The following is a 23,258-nucleotide window of genomic DNA, read 5'->3' as shown; positions in this document are numbered from 1 at the left end:
CTTGTCTCTATATGCAGCTTTACAGAACATAAGAAACATAGAACAAAACGTTTATTACTCCGTTAGATGGAAGAGGAAGAGATTGAAAGGATCCAGACTCAAAAGGGAACGTCATCTTTATGAGTGACACTTTAGGGTGTGATTATAAACTGTTATAAACACCTGAGAGTGTTATTGTGAATAATGTCCTTTCTATAGTCAGATAAAGTCTGACAATTGTGTATTGGTTAGGAGGTTGTTGTCATCAAAGACCACATGTAGTTAGCTTCTCCTAGTACTAGTTGGAGTTCTTGGGATCTAGTTTAGGTGTAGAGCCATGACTATGCCTTCTTGGAGATAGGTCAGTGGTACCTAAAATAGCAAAAAAAATGCATTTACTATCACAGCTGCCAGGATGATTCTATGCAAATGGAATCCAGATCTGAAAGACAGGATTGATGAGACAATTGAAATTGCTGCATATGAGACCATGATGGGGAAAGTGCATGATATGTGCTAAAAACGGTGTGAATGAACAGGACTGTTCTTGTTTTGTTTCACTGATGATGAGTAGTGGCTGGATAAATAACTGTTTGTGAAAGTGAGTACTGGCTAATTTTGTTTACTAAGATTTGATTTTTATATAATCAAAAGAATTGAATTACAAAGAGTCCTTTGCTGATGCTCAGTCAAGCCGAACGTGAATATATTCAGAAATTGTAGTAAATTCTACGTCGTGTTAAAAACAATTATGCACAATTTAAGCATAATATGTGCGCTGATAATAGAATGCTTTGGACATCGATTAAGGATATAGGTATGTTAAAAATAAAATCTTAATTTTCACAGTTTTTTCCTTTTTTAAAACACAACAATTAAGTGGAAAACTGAAGCGGGAGAACTTGTGTAACTAATTTCTGAAGCTACAGTATGGTTATAATATTTACTTACGTATTGCTTGCTTAGATGAGTGCACTATGATAAGAATACACTGTAAAATCACTGTGCTCACATTTTCCCATTCTGATAGTTGATGTGAACATTGTTCAAGGCTTCTGACCCATATTTTATGCATTGCACTGTTACCATGTGATTGGCTGGTTAGATAATTGCTTGCACAAGTAGCTGTTACTAATTAAGTGCCTTTTTTAAAATTCACACATTATATTCACAAATTATTGGCAATAAAATACAATTTTGGTGAAAACTTTTGACTGTTTTTTCCAGCAGACAGACAGCCGTATGTCAAATTATTTTGCCAGTCTGCCAGCCGTATGTATCGTACAGTATGTACACTAGCACAGTATGTCTGAATACAGTAAAATAAACTAGTACAGAAAAACTGTAATGATGACCAATTTGTCTACATTATTTGCTCAGACATTGTATATTAATTGTTGTTGTAAATCTACAGTATGGTGATGTATAATCTACAGTATATGGTTTTGAGTGTGTCACTCATTACTCTTTGTGGCATTTAGGCAGGAATTTACCAACAGAAACTCATTAAACCTGAGGGTCTGGTAATAGCAACATGTAATCATGAAGCATAAATACTTATGAGAGCTGTTCACCTGTCAAAAATATTCTAGATTGATGGTTGAGAACTGCCTATTAGTTAACTAGATCATCAACTGTTCTGTTCGCATAGCATACATTTGCTGTGAAACTACATGTTAAAGAAATGACAGTTATTGCCTGATTAAATTCCATGCTAAGAATTGTTGAGTGTGTTTTTTTTTTTATTTGTTTTTTCATTTTATTCAATTTCTCATGTCCCATCTCATCTTCAGCCCTAGGACATTCTTGATTCTGTGCTGTTTTAAAAGTAGAGCTCCCCTATGCTTTACAGATTATGATACTAGTCATTACGAAGGCTGTTGTTACTGCTTAGACAATTTCTGGTGTTTCTTTGCTCTATATTGGAACATTGATGAAGGGATTTACAAAGGATGAAGGAAGAGAAGAGGGGATTGAAACAAAAGGAGAGAGGGTTGTGTCTGGCAGGCATCTTTAAAAAGGCTAAGACCAGACTTCTCTGTGTGTGCTGTGGTGTTTCGGGCCATTTGGCAAAACAGATGGGTCCCACTGATAGGAGAAGGTGTAGATCGGGTCAGCTGGTCATGCTCCCTGCTGTTCGGGCCTGTCATGGACAGATAAAGTGTGATCCTCCCAATTGGCCCACCACTACAAAAAAATTAAAATAACAAAAAACATATTATTTAACATCATCTTATAGCAGAGAGACAATATGATAAACGACATCAAGCATACATGATTGTGTAAAACATTTTGTCTGTAATTATATGCCACGTTTGGTTTTTGGTTATTCATTTACGACAAGGTTTAATTATTTAAATTATATTCAGGGGTTTATTTTATTTTCCCCTCTTTATTTTCTAAACCTTTTTCTAACACATATGTCCTGTAATTCACAAGCATTTGATTCTTCAGGAAATTTATACAGCATAGTCTGCAGGTGTACATTCATCCCTGTAGGATGCCATTTTTTTCATGCTGTTAAAGCTGTATTTCACCTACTTCAGGATCTACAAAGCCTCTCAAGTAATCCTGTTGGACCCACATTCCAATTAGACTCGACCTCAAACATCTTCTCGCTAGGATGGATTTCTTCAGGTTTCTTCAGACCTATGACCTCTAAGAGACATGTCAGGGTCTTGGAGATTTGTGCTAGTTGGTCAGTTGTGGCTTATTATTTTGTTACTACAGAGAGGAGCATTTAATTGCAAGCAGGCTTTATAATTTTGATTAAAGCATTTAGCTGTTTTATAATTACATCCTACATCCTACAACATAAAGGTGCTATAACACCCAGTGCTTCCCCTGAAGATAGCAAATAAAATGGGGGTGTGGGATTCAGCATCAACGTCAGGCTGTGAAAGAGTTTTAATTTAACACAGTGAACCTTCTCACACACAAAGGTGACATGATATATGGCACATCTCTTAGGCTTTTTAAAGGAGCACTGCTGTGCTGTTAAACCGCATATAAACTGCAGTGTCAGGTGTTTTCATGAATGCTGCTTTGGAATGACATCAATAAGCGTTTGTGAGAGGAAAATGATGCTGCAACGATTTTAGAGGCAATGGGATAAAAGTGCTGTCACACCACTCCGTTAATGTTGCTGTATATGATGTGAACTCTCATTAGGGAATTGTGGTGACATGAAACTTTAAACATTTCTACTCTGTAGGACATAAAAATGGTGCAAGTAAGCCATAAAGTCAATATTTTCACTTGCTTTTAAACTAGCTTAAAAAAATAGACTTAAAATACTTAATGGACCTAAAAAAATTAATATATATATAAAAAAATTAATAGTTTATTCTGTTCTTCATGTGTAGACATTTTTATCTTAAGTGTGAGCTTTTTATTTAGCCAGATCATGTATGTCCTTAACCTACCTAATATAACAGCATTTTTGGGCACATATTCAAGTACTAGGTGAAGACTGAGGCTGGGACTCCTGCACATAAGCAAATAAACATCAGTCCAGTATTTTATTAGCCGTACAATCCTTACTGTAATTTACTCTCAGTGGATTTGTGGTTAAATCCTCTAGAGCAATTACATCTTTGTATTGTAGCAACAAGCTCAACTGGATCATCTGTTACAAGGTGCAAATGAGTCCCCAAGTCAGTGTTTTCACCATGTGGAAAGAATGTTTTTTGTAATAATGAAGGGATTTTTATTTGTAGTATTAATCCTTCCCTAAAAACAACTCCATAAACTACATCTACGAGTGTCCTTAATTGTTGGAATTTAAATAGCTGATGCATTATAAGTAGAAGTACAGATTTCCATCGGAAAGGTCGTGCTTCAAAATAACAGCAGGCCGTCAGTCTTCAGTGCACTTTCTTCAGTATTGTATCTTGTTATTTACTTGGCATTTTATTTTAACCACTTTATTCCTTTTCATGTTTAAATAGGAATTCAACCTTATAAATATACAAAACGTCCATGCTGAATGTACATGATGTTGGTGTCCACGTTGTCTGATGAATAACTTAACCTCTGTGAACAACAGTAGCTGTTTACAGGTGACTGCTCTTCATTGTGGAAGTGCGGAAAAGGGAAATGTTTGATTTAGATTGTTTGACAATGTCTGTCGAGAAATTTCCCTGCTCTCGCAGCCTGACAGTAATTGTCCTAGCCAGCTGTTAGTCTCCAATTTGTCTCGTCACTAAAATTTATGTAGGGGAGTTTGTTTTTGTACAGTATGAATATGTTTACGAGTGTGATACAGCAGAAAGCAAACTGAATATCCCAATTGTATGCAGTCTCAGTATCTGGAAAACTGGAATGGTTTAATATTACTGTATCAGGGAAAACAAGAAGAAGAAGAAGAAGAAGAAGACAATTAAGCAGATTCTGCAGTCCTGTCTGCTCATGATGTTCTAAAAGTTTGAATTATTTTGTAGATGAAATGTAAAGAGAGTGATGGTTTAAAAATCCTATTGAATCTTTAAGAAAACCTTTCCATGATGAAGTCTGCGCAGGCTCTTTTTATTTGCAGTTATACAGTATGTTTTGGTCGTATCCAGTGCAATAAGTTTGGAGAAAAAAACAACATTCAATATCATCATCTTCAAAGCAAAGCATCAGAAAAACTATGCTGTGGAAATCTTAGTATCTTCTCTCGCTCTAGATGTCTCCGTCATGATAGAGGCATATCTAGGTTTGTGATTTATATACAGAAGCAACAGTGTCTAAGAAGCAACAGTGCTGTTTTCTACCAAATAACCATACATTTATTTTTGGTTTACAGGTCTGTGATGAAATTTATTTGAGCTATTTCCAGGTTAACAAAGAATATTGTTACATCTAATCAGAATGTTGTTCACGTATTCATTCAGTGTTGGCAGTGACATTAGCTTGATCATTTTAAGTAGCAGTAAATAAGAGTGTAACACTGAATCAAAACAGGGAAATCAATACCACATCTACCCCTTCCTAAACGATATAAGACATTTAACCATTTAAACTTTGTACAAGACAGATTTAATTTATGAATATAGACTACTGTAGGGTCCAAAGGTCTGAGAACACAATGCAAATCTTGATTTATTTTTTTTCCCAAATAAACCGAATTTGAAAAATTGAAATATTCAAAACAAAGAAAGAAAATGTTCAACATTTTGAATGTTTAATATTCAAGATTTTGCACTGGTACCTATTCAAATGTACTGTAAGATCATTTTATATTCACCATGGTTACTGCTTTTACAAAAGGCCAGATTTTCATCATGTCTAATCTCTTTTACCGAAGCATGTGTTCAGACAACACTCTAGTGGATTTGATCTAAAATGGATCATAAGATTATAAGGGCATGAGATCACATTGTCATTACAGTAAAAAAGAGATGTAACAAATACTAATAAACTTTGTTAATTAGATTGTTGTATTAAATGAGAAAAGAATGCAAAATAGAAGCATTTTCACTAGTGCTCTCAAACTTCTGGACCCCACAGATTTCTGAACAGATTTCCCTTTCATTATGTTTTTTTTTTTTCCATTAAATTCTGTACATTATTTTATAGATGATGCCCATATGCTTTGAGAATCTGAAGACAGATTAAGTGTTCAGAGCCATTAACAGCTGCTTGCCTCACACTGGGTGCAGGTTCTAATGTGGTTTCTGGTAATAGATTCAAACAGTATTTTATTTTTTAAAAGCTTTACATTCTACACAAAATGCAAAGGACATTTGGATTCATGCAAACAGGGCTGCTTTTGGGAATACCTGAGATTTTACACTTTCATGAATTGTACATTTCTGCTTGGCAAAGCAAGTTAGAAATTACAGTGTTTGTGTGAAACAAATGAGTTTTGTGCACAAAAATGGCAAGTTCAGTGATTTCTTCCATTAATTCTGTTTCACCACGTTTCCCTCCTTGCATAAACCCAGTAAAAGAAAAAAAAAAAAACAGAGAAATGCTATGAGACAATTATTCTTTGGGGCAGATGTCACCACAGTGCACAGCTTTCTGTTGTTCTTGAGTTAAAGGATTTCTGCTTGCCCTTGCATTTATCTGTAGCCGAGCACCTGGAGAGACGGTTTTGCAGATCTCTAACTGTGGTAGGAGAAAGGGTTGGTGAGGCTGTGGTCATATCTGGTCAATGTGCAGATTTAGCGGAATAGAGAGATGAAGGGGAAACGAGTCAGACATTTTACACTGGACCAAATGCTGCAGAATTTGGTGTAATGGAATGTGTCATGGATAGGACACATAAATCAGCTGTTAAGTAATAGAGTAATGGAGAGCATTGACATAGAGGGTCTTTTGGGTTAAACTGCATTATTTATTTTGCCTTTGCATTGTGCACTCTCATAACTTTTCATAGGTGATGGAACACGTTCGGTGTAATGTGACTGATTTCAGCATCAGCAGCCATGAGATTAAATAAATGCTATACATGTGTTCTTTATACAACATTCTTTTCATTAACTAAATCGCAAATTTTATGGAAAAAATAATGATTATATAACTAACTCTCAAATATTATATTAGTTTATGAAAAGCCGGCGTAATCAGCTCTACTTGCTATAATCAAAAGGAAACCGTCAGACCCCTAATATATACTGTTCCACTCTGTAGAACATGACCTAATTTACAGGATATTGCAATAGTTTTTGCTTGCTAGTCCATTTAATGGGTTTGCCAACTGACCTGGCAGGGAGAAGTACCTGATTTTGCAGTGGTGGTGATCTACTCTGGGTGCACAGAAGAGATGGATTCTAGGTTGATAGTCTTTAAGCAGCTTAGCAAAACTTCTGGCTTATTAGGGCATGCAAACAGGGTAGTATTGAAAATGAAGGGTCAAGTTCCGGGTCAAGAGTACTCTGCTCATTTCAAAGTAAGGTGATAGGGAAAGAAAATGAGAGTGGAGAAACCTGTGTCTTAATTTCTTTCATCTTAGATTACTTGCAGTTTGAATTCATTTAAAGAGCACTTGATCACCAAGTGCATGTCTAGTCGAACAAGAACTGCTGCCTTGCCTTGATGAGACTTGATTGAATATGCCTAAACCTGATGAGAGTTGAGAATATATTTAATATTACTGAGAGAGGGAGAGGGGTAGTGCCTTGGCTATTTGATGTAATGTACGGAAGTGGCAAGATCTGAAATACAGATTTCATTACTGCTGATTGGTGAGTGCATTCCTCACTATCGTTAGGTGGTGAAAGTGTGAAGGAATCTGCGCAAGTATATACATACTATTGGCTGAAGAAGACTGAATTTCTGGTATAATTATAAAAAACTGCAAATATCTAGTTTTATCTTAGCTTCCACTAGAATTAAGATGCTTTTTGGATAGTTAGTGCTTTAAACAAATATGGAGTAAATAAGCAAATTGCTGTTTTCTTAAGAGTTATTGAAAGTAATCTTGAGTAAATGTGCCAGTTCATCAGGTTAGAACTCATAAACTAGTCATAAACTAGAATTTTTAAGGTGCTCAAATCTAAACTGCAGAAAATCACAGCAGCAGAATCAAAAGCATAACCTGTGCTTGAAATATAGGTTGTTATTCACTGAGGTAATTTAAACACATAAATATATCAGTTCACAAGCTGAAATGATGAAATATTACTCTTATCTAATGGCCTTCAACTCGTGTAGGGGTTTTATGCTTTAATCAGAATTATCGGTTGTGTTTAAAACTGTATCCTGGTGTCATCCCTCGATTTAACACCTTTAGGAAGAACCATTGCTGTATGTGTCAATTGAATGCTTTTTATTCACACCATTTTATTGTGCCTATATACCAACAGACTAATTTCCTTTGTGACTTTCATCTCTCTTATTGACAGGTTTACTTGATTTGATTTACACACAAAAAGATCAGGCTCAGTTACTGCAGTTCCGTTTTCTGATCTACCTTGTCTTTATCTGAGTCTGAGTAAATCTGGATTTTGATACCAGTGTAGCCTACTTATCCCAGTGAGCTGATACTGTCCCGGAGGCACATTCGGTAATACCTCCTGTATGAGCAGAGAGTTCAGTCTGCCCTACAGCAGAGTAAGTCATTTTCTTAACCTGCAAACATGTACATTCTCTCACTCACACACACACACACACACACACACACACACACACACACACACACACACACACACACACACACACACACACACACACACACACACACACACAGTGATCATGCACAAATACCCAGAAATGTGTGAGCTGAGCTAAAGCTGGCATGAATAGGTGTTAGGTTACTAAGGACTGAATCTCTCTCTCTCTCTCTCTCTCTCTCTCTCTCTCTCTCTCTCTCTCTCTCTCTCTCTCTCTCTCTCTCTCTCTCTCTCTCTCTCTCTCTCTCTCTCTCTCTCTCTATATATATATATATACACACACAGTATGTGTGTGTGTGTGTGTGTGTGTGTGTGTGTGTGTGTGTGTGTGTGTGTGTGTGTGTGTGTGTGTGTGTGTGTGTGTGTGTATAAAATTGACATTATTTCTTTAGACAATTAAATTTAAAAGAAAATAAAAGTGAAATACTGTGCTAGTGGTATGGATTGGTATGGACCCCATAGCTACATGCGGTGCAAATAGTGACTGTGTATGACACACTCACTGCATGACTAATTTTAAGTGATTCATGTTTTCTGGCCCAAGTCTCAGAAAAATACCGAACATGACATTTCATTTGATTTGTGATTCATCTGATTCAACAGTTTAGTCCTACTGATGTGATGGTGGCAGAGATGAATAGAGCAGGCGTGCCATACCCATTCAAACTGAGGTGATGTGTCCCCTCACATTGTGCTCTGTTGGTCATTTGATTAAAATTGAATTAAATCAATTGTCATCTAAATTCATTAGCAGTGGGACAATGGCAGAATTGTGGCACAAGGTGAAAGCTGACACACTGACAGCTGCTAATTAAAATAAGCTTTTCCATCTTAACTAAGAATCTCACAAAACCACCTCTAAGTGATATATTTATTCCTCAGAGTATTAGGAAATATAGAACTATGAGGCCAGCTAATATCTTTATATAATCCTTTATTTTGCAAATCAAATATTCAGCAAATGCAACTTATCAAATGCATTGTACTTAAGTGCTTAGATAGTAAGCTTAACTGATGGCGAACTTGAAATGAATGTGTATATTTCAAATCTGAATAACGAAAATAATATAATAATATTATTAAATATAATAATATTAATTACTAATACACACACACACACACACACACACACACACACACACACACACACACACACACACACACACACGCACATATATATATGACATAAGGACAATGGGAATTTTAGGATTTAAAAATCTACATGACTCTAATAAATATCCAATTTTAGTACATATATAAATAGTATCTAATATTTAAGTTACAAATCTTTCCTGAGTGCGTGACTTTATGTAAAGTGGTCACCTGCTGCAAAAAGGTGACAGCTCAAGTAACCTAGTAAACAACGAAAACCGCGCATGCGCCGTTGCCAATAAAATTGTAGGCTAAAAACATTATGTTAAAATTTCAGGTTCTTCGATGTCTCTCAAGTATCATATGTGCTAAATAATATTTAAAATTGACCAAGGACCATTCATACAGTTTAGTAAGTAGCAGTAGTAGTCACATACAGCAGGGTTTGAAGCTTTGGTAATGCAGAATGAAACCATTTGGCTGTAGTTGGTATGTGGCGGTGTGGAGCCCGTGAGCGCGTACAGTACAGTGCAGTACTGGAGGCGCGTAAACGAGGGCACTATTAGATTATGTACGGTACGAAGTTGGCGCGCGGTTGAAGCCGTTCCGCTTCCCAACGCTAGGAGCCCAAACGCGGCAGCGCGCAGCCTCAAAGCGACCAAAGCGGCTTAGTGCGCGCACACATTTAATCATTCCTACTGCTTCTACTTTTATTATAGTTGAAAGATCCGAGCAGATTAGAGCTCAGCTTGACAGCTCGGAGGTCCCACTGCGAGGGTGTGTGTGTGTGTGAGCGTGCGTGTGTTTGTGCGTGTATGTGTGTGTTTCAGGGGTTTTTTTGGGGGGGAAAGAGCAGTGCCTGTTTATTTTAGCAAAGTGTTTTAACACGAGGACGCATCGCTCCGTCCTCTGGAACAAGGAGACCAGAGAATGAAGGCAGCGGCGGGGTTTTACACAGCGAAGATGCTGCTCTTGATCACGGTACTGATGATCGCACCGGGAAAAGGTAAGACTCTAAACATCACATCATTTAGGAGCGCAGCTGTTACCTGCTATCTGTCCTGTCACAGCCAGAGGTGTTAATGATCGGGCTGGAGAGCGTGATGGAGACAAGACAAAAGATCACTATGTTTTAGCTCGTGTTTTATTTGCAATGACATTCCAAGATAGAAAGAGTGGGTACTAACATGCCGACACACACACACACACACACACACACACACACACACACACACACACACACACACACACACACACACACACACATACGTATTGTGATAAATGTATAACATGACAACAGAACATATAAGTGATGAAAGGCTCATGAGAAAAGAGTGTCACACACACACACACACACACACACACACACACACACACACACACACACACACACACACATTGCTATAGAAGTATATTATGACAACATACAATATAAGTGATAAAAAGTTCTTGAGAAATGATAATCACTTACACACACACACACACACACACACACACACACACACACACACAAAGAGAGAGAGAGAGAGAAAACCCTGCTCTATATTTCATGTCGTTTTGACTTTCTTAATTGTAATTAGTCAGTGTTGGTTTTATTTGCCCTTTATTTATCTTCATAGCCGAAAAACCTGTTACCGTTTCTCGTGAGCTCAGCTGTGTTGAGCCAAAAGTTTTTCCAGCATCTTTTGTAACTTTTTTTTAGTTTTAATGATAATGAAATGTCACATAGATTCAACAGGCTTTGGCAGATTTGATATTTCATATTAAAAGATTAATTACTCATCATAAATTAGGAGAACTGACTTGAACTTTATTATATACACTTCGTTAAGTTTTTCTCATAGATTGTTCTGATCTAAGTAGTGAATGTTTATCAGCTATAAATTTTGAATGAATTGTATTATATTATGCAGGCAAAATCATTATAAATAAATATGCTGCAAATTATACTATATAACACACACACACACACACACACACACACACACACACACACACACACACACACACATATATGCAATATATATAATTTAACCTAATAGCTGTCATTCTGATTGAGCTTCTATTGTATATAAATTGTCTTAAACTGGCAAGGTAGAAAAATGACTGAATGAAAGAACTCGGATCCTCTAATGTTTACTGCATATTTTTATGGCACTTCCTATAGCATCAAACTGAAAATCATTCATACTGAGCAAAACATTGCATGCAATGGTGTTATTGTGTTTAAGAGAAAAATATACAAACCTTTATCATAAAAGAAATTTCTTTGGTAAGGTTTTCAGTTTGTTAAAGGATACAGTTTGTTTGCTTGTGCTGTTCCTCTACGTAAACTCGCCTAGAGCAAGATAAAGCCTATGCCTTTTTAAGGTTGTCTTAACAGATCAGTTGTGACATTGGTGTATATGTGGAGTGAAGCAAAAGGAGCTGGATAACCCATTTATAATATTTTACACTGATCAGTCACCTTCATTGTGGTGCGCAGTGGCTTCAGGCACTCTACCTCCCTCTTACCTTGAAAAGCACTCCAACTAATGCACCATCAATCCTTACCTTACCGTGAGAGACAGCTAAAAGCAAGTCCCACCTAACATAAATGGATGACACTGGGGATAACATCATAATTTTAAAACAACAGGCAAAGGTCAATGGGGTGATTTTCCTGGATCCAGTGTACATACGGTTCCAGAAGTGGCACCGGTTTAAGCATGGAATATCTGACATACTGTACACCGAGTACCAAACTGTCGGGGGCTCTTGTCTCTTCCTAGAAGTGAGCAAGTCTACAGCACTTCTAGTGGAGCAATCCCCAGGGTTTTGCTGTGATTATAGGAGTGTCAGAAGAGGTTGACACATCGCTTCCTGCTGGTATTGGGCAGATCCTGTCTCTGATGCTGACCGTTCCTATTGAGAGCAGCCCTGCGGAGGTTAAGCTATTAGCCCCAGCACCAGGTGGTGCCCTGGTCACATCAGCCTCTATCAGCCCTCACGGCTGCCCTGTTTGTCAGTTCTTTCATTCTACCATCAATTCATCAATGCCCATGTCTCCTTTGGTGAAAGAGGTTATGCCAGACTCAGTGTGTGAAACAGCTGCCCCTTTCTACCTACAATACACCTTGATACAATGGACATTACAGTTTGCCTAGAGTCTGTGATTTTGTACCCTTGATTAAAGCTGAGATTATTAATTGAGCCACTGTGCTTCATGACCTCCGACTATGACCATGTGCAATCCTGAATGACATCCCGCTCGCCTGTATCTTTACTTTTCTGTAATATCAGCATAACCACACCTTTTCTCTCATAAAATAGAGTGAAACTAATAATATATAATACTTGCCTTCATTTGACTCCAAACACTTTGTATCTCTACAAATAAATAGACTAGAACTTGTATATGTTTTGGACTTATTATTAATGTTAAGAACAAATTTTCATTAAAGGGGACTTTACGATCCACGGTACCATAGTAGATGTTCTTCTCCATGTTTGCCTGGGTGCTGTGGGTGATAAGGTCTTAAATGCATTTAAATCCATTAAGAGTTCTCTTGTGGATTATCTCTGAAAATGTCTCAATGATCAAGTACTCTGTCAGACATCAGGAGACTACATTAAAGAGAAAAAAACATGCACAGAGCCACAGGGGAGAGGTGAGCTAAGTGCATATATTCCTCTTTTTTGAACAATGTGTTTTGTTTTAAATAGATATTGTCTGTGGGTTGATAAAACCTTGATGATGCACAGGATCTAGTTATACAGTGCATTGTAAAAGCTCCCCTCTACCTTTTCCAGTCTAGCCTGCATATCTGCACTTGACCTGGTTATGCCATAGCCTGTATTTTCTTCCAATTATTTAGGATGTTATAGTCTCATGTGGCTCTGCGCGCGCGCGCGCACACACACACACACACACACACACACACACACACACACACACACACACACACACACACACTGTAAAATGAAGATTATTATGAAATGTGGTAGAAATCATGGGTCAGGGTGCGGGGTTACTTTATGTGCTCCCTCTTCTCCCTCTATAAGTCAGCTACCTTAATACCCTAAATCACACTTATAGCACAGTATAACGTTCTACAGTTCAGTTTATAGCTCTGCACTGTTGAATTCAGGAATCTGTTGATTCATTTCTATTGTAACATCATACACTGGTTCTCCTCATAAAAGAAAGCTGTAAATCTATGTTTTTGGACAGATCTACATTAACCTTTATGTTTTATAAATAACTGTTTATTGCTGTTATAATGTAAGTGAGTTCCCACGTGTTGCACGGTATTAAATGCAACTATCAATGGATAAAAACATATGGTGTGATAAACATTTAAAAAAAAGGAAAATATTATTAGAGTTGGCAAATTTCTGTGCTTTAAGAGGAGTGAGATGTGCAGTCACTGGAAAATAATCAGCTTAAGGGTTGAGACAGAAATTCTGCATTGCGTTGTGGTGGACATTATTTGTTTTAATGGCACGTACCATCCCGTTTTATTTCTTGTGTTTGATTGAGCCAGGGCTTAATTTTACAGAGCAATGACTTCACTAGTATTACAAAGTGAATGAGATTCCTTTATAATGCCAATTAAATTTTAGTTTGTGATCAGCACTGATTGTACATTCTGTATGAAGATATTTTTGAGTCTCTATTACCTATAGTATGCCTTTGCCCCAAACATCAAGTTTATATTTGCCTTGGGTAAATAATGGCTTATAAGTAAATTGGGACTCTAGATCCCAATAATAGTTTCACAAGAAAGGCCATGTGAAAGACACACTCACACCATATTGTCCCTCTGACTATCCTTTCTGTCTTCTGCAGAACAAAAGCAGTTTGCTGATTTGCTGATTTATTTGAAACAGCTTCTACCTCTCTATCTGTCTAGCTATCTAGCTATCTATAGTCAGTCAGAAAGGATAGTCAGAGCGACAAAAAATGAAGGGAGCATGTCCTCTTTCTCATGGCCTCACTCACGAAAAGTGTTATTTATTTATGTGTCCAAAAAAACATTGCCACCCACATGAGTGAGTGATCATTGGTGAAAAGAGACTGTACGTGTAGCAGTGCAACCGACAGGCTTCACCTATTCACCTTCTATGTAGGAGAGTGCAGGTATAAACAGGATGTACCTGAGAAAATAGCATTTAAGTTTAGTCATGGTAAAGCTCTATTATAAAGCTCTAAAGTTCTAATATAATTCTGTGATCATAAGTTCTTACCTTGTAATTTTCCCTGATTGAAAATGCATGTGTTTTTCTGTATTCCAGCAGGCTAATCAAGCACTATTCTGAGCATGTATACCTTGCTAATTATTTTGAACAGCCTCTTTTTCAACTGGCTCATTTGGAAATGAGTGTTATTGTAACACCCCTAAGATGAAAGTGACGCTCTAGGTGCTGCCAGGGTGCCAGAGAGCTCGTGGTTACACTCCTGCACATTGTATAGTAACTATAACCAGATCCAGTTGTATATATTTTTTATTTTAGTGGCTGTCCATCACTATGTTATTTTACTCCTGCTGTATTCGTGCTCATCACAGAATTTAACCATCAGTATGGTATTTGTGAAGCAGTAAACATCCGGAGAGTCTGTGCTCTGACAAGCAGCACACTTTATTTGGCGTTTCTGATTATGCCACATAGTTATAGTTTTATTGAACTGACAGATGGTCACATGGTTTTCTCAGTCCAGCTGGGCCTGAGTATCCATGTCTATTCTCATAACCACGGTGTTGCTGATTACAGCCAGATCTGCTCATTGTGCCAATTCATTTCGCCGATGTGGACGAGCACATCCGTGGAGGTTGGCATTACTGGTGTCCTGTTAGCACTCTGTGACTCACAACGCTTTAAAATACAAGCTTTCATTCCACTTTTATGGAGAAGAGGTGGCAGTGATAGAAATGGAAAAGAGTGTTGTTGGAGGTATTTATCACAAATCAATGAGGCAATCTCCCTCGATAGCAGCTGCTCCCCATCACATGGTTCCTCTGGCTATCTCCATTTGGCTTGGGCTGGTAATCCATACCGCTCATAAATCCTGCAGGCCTTTTGCGTAGAGTTCAGGTCTTACTGTCAGCCATAAAGAATGAAAGGATGGAAAGACCCTATGCCTCGCTTCACTGGGTATGATATCTTGGATTCATAATGCACAGAGTGCCTCCACTTCACCCTCCCCTCACTCGTGACCAATCATTCTGACACCAATGAGCTCTCCATACAGCGGCTACAACAGAGCCTGTGGTGAGGAAGAGAAATCAAAGTAAAAGAAGCTATAACTATTAAACAGTAAACCACTATGTAAATTGGAGACAGTGGCATTGTGCTGCTTTTAATGATCCCTGAGAGATTGCTATCACTTTATCAACCTGATACTCAATCCCTTGCAGCAGACATTGTGTCTTGCACATCTACTAGGCATGCCTCCATATTGATCGGTCAGCCAGAGAAGAGCAAACATTAGTGCAACACATCAGCTGCCCCTTGCCTCTCCTGGACTGGCAGGCTGAATACACCTGGCTAATTGGGCCTGGTGTGTGTGGGGTATTCAGAGTCCTGAGTTTTCTGCCGTGATTAAGCATCAGACAGCCTATTTTTTCTTCTTGCTGTTTGAAATGCCAACTTCCATCTAGAAGCTGCTTCATCTCAAGCAAAAGCCTGATACGGTTCAGCACTAAGAGATGCTGTGGGTAATCACCTCAGGAACATGTTTGGTTTACTGAAGCAGATTCTCATTGTTTAAGATGACCAATGCGTTTTCTTCACCGATAAGTGGATATTTTTAGCCAGAATTCTGGTGGCAGGGAGGCATAAACGTATTATATAATAATCTGAATTTCTGTTCGGGTTTTCCATTGTTTCTGAATTGGCCTACTCTTACAGTATATTGTCAACACAATAAATGTTGAAACTAAATGATATACATGCTTTTAATGATATTGAAATCTAGTGGGCCCACAGAACTAGCAGTATATAAAACCAGGGCAGTAAGTAATATCCCTGGTGCTGGAATACGCACTCCCTGCACATGAGTGTTTCCCTTGTGCTAACATATCCACATCGACCTGTAAATTACTTACTAACTAGATAATTACTTCAATCACACGTGTTAGAATGAGGAAAACAGAACAGAATATTTAAAATCGGCTGTAATCCAGGACGAAGGTTTTGGGAAACACTACTCTAGTAGAAGAAATTCCAAGCATTTTGAGCTATTAAATTTATTCAGCCCTCTCTCACATGAGATGAATTCTCTTGGGTTCTCAATCCCTGCACACAAAGCTGTCAAAGAGATTCATCTAAACACATATTACTTTCGTGAAAACATTCTTTATGTTTTGCTGCATATGGAATTCCCATGCCATTTATTCGGTTTGATATTCCGGCCTCAGGATAAGCATATTCAGTATGCAGAAGAGCTGCAGAGTAAAATCTTCATACTTTTAAAAGATGCAATGCATATTATTAGGGGCACTCTAAGACTCACATCTTCATGCAGATGAAAGCTGCCTTTATGAGGCCCACAGTGACATTGGAGCTGTAAACGATTTGCTTAAAGGTGAGCTGTGGGTTTGCCAGAGCTGTTGCTAATGAACTGAGTGCGTGAGAGCGATGCGGGTGTTGTCAGTTCCCTATGCGCCACAGATAGCACTGTAATAAAGATGAATAATGCAGATTCGGGGTGCTGGCATGAGGTACCTCCGGCAAGAGTCGACCTGCTCGTTATTTACCTTTACACAGTTGTCAAGGGGGATGGCATGCAGCGCTCAGCAGCAAATAGATGGACCAGAGAACTCGGAGACGGTAAAATAAGACAAATGTGGCTATAAGGTTTCAGCATTAATCACAATAAAACCATTACCTTTCTTCAAACATAGATCAATGACAAGGTGGGAACACAGGAGAAGTCAATTCTCTCTGGGAGGCCAAAGATGTTTTGCACAGATGTAAGCTCCAGTATTGAATAGCTAAAATGTAGAATCATTTGTGGAATATAATTATTTTAATAATACCCGCTATAGTGCTTCACCAGCCAATTACATGTCCTTAGGGGGAAAAAAAATTACAGGAAGCTTTATGTCTTTGAACAGTAAATAGCAGACGATTTCATTCAGAATAGCAAGGCTTTTCTTCAGTTGAAGTTGACTGGTGTTAATTGCCTCTTAGTAAGGAGGACACATTATCAGGCAGAGGTCTATGACAGTGCAGATGTGGTGCTTCAAATGAGCTTGAACTGTACGACCACCTGCAGCAGAGCTGTTTCTGTACCCTCTGTCGGCTACTTCACACAACGAGACAAAAGCGCACTCTACTGAAATGAAAACAGTTCATGGACTAAATGATCAGTTACATTACCAATAGTGTAAATTCAATTCTATTAAAACCCTGACGGTTATGACTGTCCAATAAAAGAATGTACTTATTTATTCCGCACACACTATAGAAATTATTATTAATAAAAATCAGCCATTACTAGTAATATCAGTCCCAGGTACTGTACAGCTGTGCAATACAAAAAAGAGAGGATAAGGAGAAGAGAGGATGGAAGGGAAGGGAAGGGAAGGGAAGGGAGGAGACGAGGCTAGACGAGATGAGAAGAGAAAAGAAGAGAATACTTTCCAGCTACAGGGTCACAGTCGATGTAGATGTAAATTTCATACTGACTATGTTAGAAAGGTGTCAGAGAGCCCATGCCAATTCCTGCCCCAAAAAAGCACCTGAAATCTACCTACAACAGGCACATGAGCATCAGAACTGAACATACAGAAATGGAGAAATAGAAGAAGGTGTCCTGCTCTGATGAATCACAGTTTCTTTTACATATGTGTTTACAAGCGGAAGAGATGGCACCAGGATTCACTATAGGAAGAATATTTATGTGCATATGCACATGTGCACTCTTCACTTTGAGTGTGTTCTTATAGACTTTTAATAAAGCAGTGTGGAGCAATCACATTGATTAGGTTTGTCAACCCACGCTGTTCACTTCTCATTGTATTGGAGGCCAGCTGCTCAGCACTTTGATCACTCGTGTAATGACTTGAAGTTTGAAGGATTGCCAAATACTGTCCACCTACAGGGAGCAGTTGCACACCAAGCTTTCTACCTTGTGTTTGAAATCCGGTCGCATAATAATCCAAATACATTTTAGCAATGTGGAGCCAGTACTTATTATTCTGTAAGAAGTGGCTCTTTTCTTTTGATGCATCTTTTGCTTGGTCCTCCGAAAAATTGACAATAGACATGTATCGATGCGTTACTTCTATCAAACATGGGATTTCAATTAGAGATTGTAATATATATATGTTTTCTCATGTTTTTATTGATTACACACTGGAATATCATTTTGGGTCATTACATTAAAAAATTGCTTTAAAAAAAACTTCAAAAATCTTTGAGTGCACTTAATAGTTTTCTTTCTCGAACAATACTATGTAATACAAACAAAAAATGATGTACCTTCTTTTTGAAATAATTATATTCACATCCATAACCAAAATTCAAATCTAAATTAAATGTTAGATGTAAGAGAAATTTTAGGTAGTTAGCTAAGTAAAAAAAAAGTATATTCCATTAAACCAAACCACAGAAAAGACCACAGTGAATGTTAGTGAGCTAGCAACAAATCCAGAATTGGCCCATCCAGTACAGTACAGCATGCTCGGTTCCTCAAGTTCTCCATAAAATGGTTGACTCTGCAAAGAAATGTATTAAAATCATAAAAGACATTTGACTCTCCTGATAAGAAGAAGAAGCCTTTATTTGTCACATATACACACGTGATGTGAATCATCACATATAAACACGTCATGTGTACATTAGAGCACAGCGAGTTTTTTTTCCGCTTATTCCCAGCTTGTTGGGAAGCTGGGGTCAGAGTGCAGAGTCAGCCATGATATAGCAGCTCTGGAGCAGAGAGGGATAAGAGCCTTGCTCCAGGGTCCAGCAGTGGCAGATTGGTGGTCTTGGAGTTGAACTCCTTACTGTCTGAGCAGCAACCCAGAGCCTTGAATGTTGATCCACAACTGCACCACAACTGATGCTCAGTCTATAAAAGTCACTATTTCTTTTTTCCTTTATTTACTACAATAGCTTTTTCAGTTCATTTATGTTGTAGTAGTTGTGCATGGAATAATTGGTACATTAAAAATGTGGATTATATATGTAATCAGGGCAGACACGGTATATTGCTGTTAGCATGTTTGCCTCACACCTGTAGGGTCAGGGGCTTGTTTCCTGCTTCTGCACTGTATGGAGTGTGTATGTATGGAGTGTGACTGAGTGTCAAAAAACACTGATAGCCAATATATTTAAAAATAATAATAAAATCAGAGGATCTGTGTGCTTCCAGTTTTTTTCTTTATAATAGACTGATTCACCCTGCTTTGCCCCTTTTTAAACATAAAGGGATCAATACCTAATAAAATCCAGGACTGTGTTTGACCTCTACCCTTGCTGATATTAGAAGTGGTCCAGCAATGAGTTGTCAGAGGTCACCTGTGTGTGTTCCATATTTGTCAGTGTAATTGTATTGATCAGTTCTGGCTGCAATGTATCAGTCTGACAGCCAGTCATAGATGTAAAGTGCTAAGGCAGTTTTCTGGAGCAGTGTACTCGATACAGTGTGTTAGGGCAATGTATCTTATCAAACTGTGCGTGTGTGTGTGTGTGTGTGTGTGTGTGTGTGTGTGTGTGTGTGTGTGTGTGTGTGTTTGTGTGCGTCTTGTTCTCCGTAAGGAAAAAACATCCCTTTTTTTATGCAGAAGAGTTGGATACTACTGAAATTCTACCTTCATGAATACTTGTTCATTTTCTTTTTTTTTGTGTAGACACAAAATCTCTTAGATATCTTAGGAATATAAGAATCTATAATTATATAACACAAATGTGAAGACAGAAATGGTCTATAAGTTCTTTATCGGGTGGGGTTATAGAAAAAAGGAAAATATTTATACATTTGGAGGTGTGGTTAGTTGGTAAGGTGTTGGACTACAATTCAGAAGGTTGTGAGTTCAAATCTAGGGTTCACCAGGCTGGGAGCTGAGCAAAGCATCAAACCCTAAGCTGCTCATTTGCATAAAATGTAATTTCTTCTGGATGAGGGAAAATGTCATGAATGTAGAATGAATGCATGCCTTAATATATGCTTATGTTTGGAAACTTGGAAAAGCCAACAAAAGACCTTGAATAATAACAAAAAAAAAGAGTCTAGAGTGTGTATTGTGTTGTGTAGCATATGCAGGGTTTGATATATTTTATGTTTATGATACGTTTATGCGTTTGGTTCACTTTATGCTGTCTATAATTAGTCTGTCTCTCTTTAGAAAAACACATTCAGGAGATTTAGATTCTGAAGTGCTGTATTTTATTCTAGTGGCAATGATAAAAATGTGACAAAGAATCCATTACCGTATCCATGTTCCTGTAGCTTTGATGGCAAAATCTCACATCAACATACTGTACATGCTAACAGTGATTCACATTACTGCACACACATAACGAGTGCTACATTATGAAGTGTTAATGTGCAGTTTTGTTTAAATGCTCCTATTTTTGGTGCATGGGAATAATTAGGAATTAATGGTTTTAAAATTGTTCAGTGCTAATAGAAATTTTATCACCCCCCCATGTATAGCAGTTAATAGAAGAAGACTGTTCACTATATTTATAATTATAAAAAACACACAAGACACATATTTCCAGGTGTATTGCTTACTGTTTATGATCAGAGTGAGTATAGATATGCAGTATATAATACACCAGACAAACCCATTGTGAGCTATTGTGCATGGGCAAAATGTATGAAGAAGTGCTAATAAGGCAGGTGCAGTATTCCTTTTGTACATCACTGTCAGATCATTTCAGTTTTGTGGTAAGACATACATCACATTGTAGCCCATTCCGTCTCTCTTCCACATTATGGCTTTGAATGAGATTGCTTCCTTGCTGTCATATTAACATTAATGATGTGAGCAGGGTATTTTATGCATGATGAGAATCCTGCTTCTTGATTCACGATGTAAGAGAGCCATTCATGCTTTATTTTATCTTCATGTCAGAATCTTTATTTCAATCCTGTTACAGTTGTACAGTGCATGGTGCATATCAGTTTGAATAGGATTCATTTAGCCAGAATGGAGCTGTTGTACAGGATTACTTTGAGGGTAGTATAGGGGGAGTTTACGTGGTGTGTGATCAGGGACTTAAGCTAAACATTTTAGTTTCTTAGTGCTCAACAGTCAGAGGAAGCAGTTCAGCCTGTGGGGAAATTGCCCAGCACCTTCCCCGTCCCTCCCAGCCTGCCATAGAGAAACCTCCATTAAACAATGTGTCTGTCGTCAACCGGCAGCCATTTCTGCACTGTGACCCTGACCGAGTCCAATCTACTGCAGTGCAGCACACAATCCGCTCAGTCAGTTAAGCATCTGCAGACAGAAGTGAGTGCTGCTGTATGGCACATACTCTCTCAAGTGGAAAGCCCCTTGAAGTATAGGGGCTTTTTTTTGAAGTCCTGGTCATTGTTCTATATTGGCGAAGACCTTTGGTTTAATTTATTGTACTGTGGTCACTTGACCTTGTTCATAGAATGATGCTTTTTTGTGACCCATCAACCATCCATCACCCATTTTTTCTAATGAATAGTGAGAATTGAGTGTTTCAGCAGTGTGTGTGTGTGAGTGCGTGTGTGTGTATATACAGTAAATCGCCTAAATCTACAGGATTTGATGAAAGCATGTGACAAATTGCCTTAATAATCTACATCATCACATTCATTTCTGCTGCTGCTGAAACTGTTTATTTACTGCTGTTCTAAATGACAATACAATACAATACAAAAACAATACAAAATTAACAATAATGTACATCGTGCTACTTATGTATGCTGTATTGAGCCTAAATTAATTCATTAGCGATATTCAAGTGATAGACAATTCAATGAACTCATTAAATATAACAAATACTTCTGGTCAGTTCATCCCATTTGCAGAATTATTAGTTCTGCTCCATTAATTTGATTTGATTGATCTGTTCATTTAGAGCTGATATTTAATATAACAGCACTGGTACATTTCACTGTTTGTAGCACTGTCTATGTTCGCTACATAAAAAAATCAATTCTAGCTATAGAACATTGAAACCATTACCATACTTACAGTACTATAGTCTGTCAGCCAGTCTGTTTGTTGCATGGCAACATGCAGCGCTTAATCTAGCTGTGGCTTATTTGGGAACTATTGATGTCAGTTTGTTCCTTGTTAATTTCTTGCTTATATAACTCTTGTGTTAAAGCAATATGTCTTCCACTCTTGCACTTGTGAAATCCCGCCACCACCAAAGTGCTATTGTCAGGCCCTTGAACTGCTCTGATCTGTAAATGAGTAAAAGGTAAGTTGCTCTTTATAAAGGTGTCTGTTGGATGGCTGCTGTCAAAATTCATTGGTAATGTTTATCATATCATCAGTATAGTCCAAAAAAAATTTTTTAGAGAGAATGTTTATCACTAAATTGTATTTGGGACAGTTGTTGGTTTCAGGTTGTGAGCCTGGAAAAATCTGGATAAAGCTCTCTGGTCCAGCTGGTGTGCAGCAGAGGTGGCATGGAGCAGTGCAGTGTTGTCTCCTCTCTGCTGGGTTCCAGGATTAATTGGATGTAGTTTGCTAATTAGCAAAGCCTTTAGCCACAACACACACACATACATACACACACACCCACACATACAGTACACACAGGCATAGATGGATCGGTGAATATCCGGATTCACAGTTCGGATAAATAAAAAACATAGAAAAAACCTTGTCGTAACATTTTAGGGTACACTACATTTTCATGTATCTTAGAGAAAAAGAAAGGAAACGGCATCTGTATTAAAAGAAAAAAAGACATTAAGATTGCAGATCTTATATCTGTCCTTGCAGGACTGACTCACTTCTTTTCTTTACATGTTTCATACCTTTCTTACGGTTTTTGTTTCTCTCTGACCATGTTGGAGTTCTTCAGAGTTCTCTTGCTGAGCACTAGCATAGGGAATGCTTAAATAAATTATGTTGCTGCCACTCAGTAATTCCCCTTTGTACT

General features: G+C 37.9%; 1 protein-coding gene across 9 annotated transcripts in view; it reads left to right on the top strand.

Moving 5' to 3' along the window:
• Positions 1–9,718: 9,718 nt before the first annotated feature.
• The window catches only part of sez6b (seizure related 6 homolog b), a 154,054-nt gene continuing 140,514 nt past the window's right edge, over positions 9,719–23,258 (top strand). For 6 of the 9 annotated variants that reach the window (XM_027147814.2, XM_027147810.2, XM_027147812.2 and 3 more), the window contains exon 1: positions 9,720–10,179. In XM_027147814.2, coding sequence (XP_027003615.1) covers positions 10,104–10,179 — 76 coding nt within the window. In that variant the 5' untranslated portion in view covers positions 9,720–10,103. Of the gene's footprint in view, positions 10,180–23,258 lie in introns of all 9 variants that reach the window. The other 3 variants (XM_027147816.2, XM_027147818.2, XM_027147813.2) reach the window with 2 other exon arrangements.

The sequence above is a fragment of the Tachysurus fulvidraco genome, chromosome 11 (assembly GCF_022655615.1).
Source record: "Tachysurus fulvidraco isolate hzauxx_2018 chromosome 11, HZAU_PFXX_2.0, whole genome shotgun sequence".
In the NCBI taxonomy this organism is placed as follows: Eukaryota; Metazoa; Chordata; class Actinopteri; order Siluriformes; family Bagridae; genus Tachysurus; species Tachysurus fulvidraco.
The sequence above is the reverse complement of the archived record's forward strand: the minus strand, read 5'-3'. Positions and strand labels throughout refer to the sequence as shown.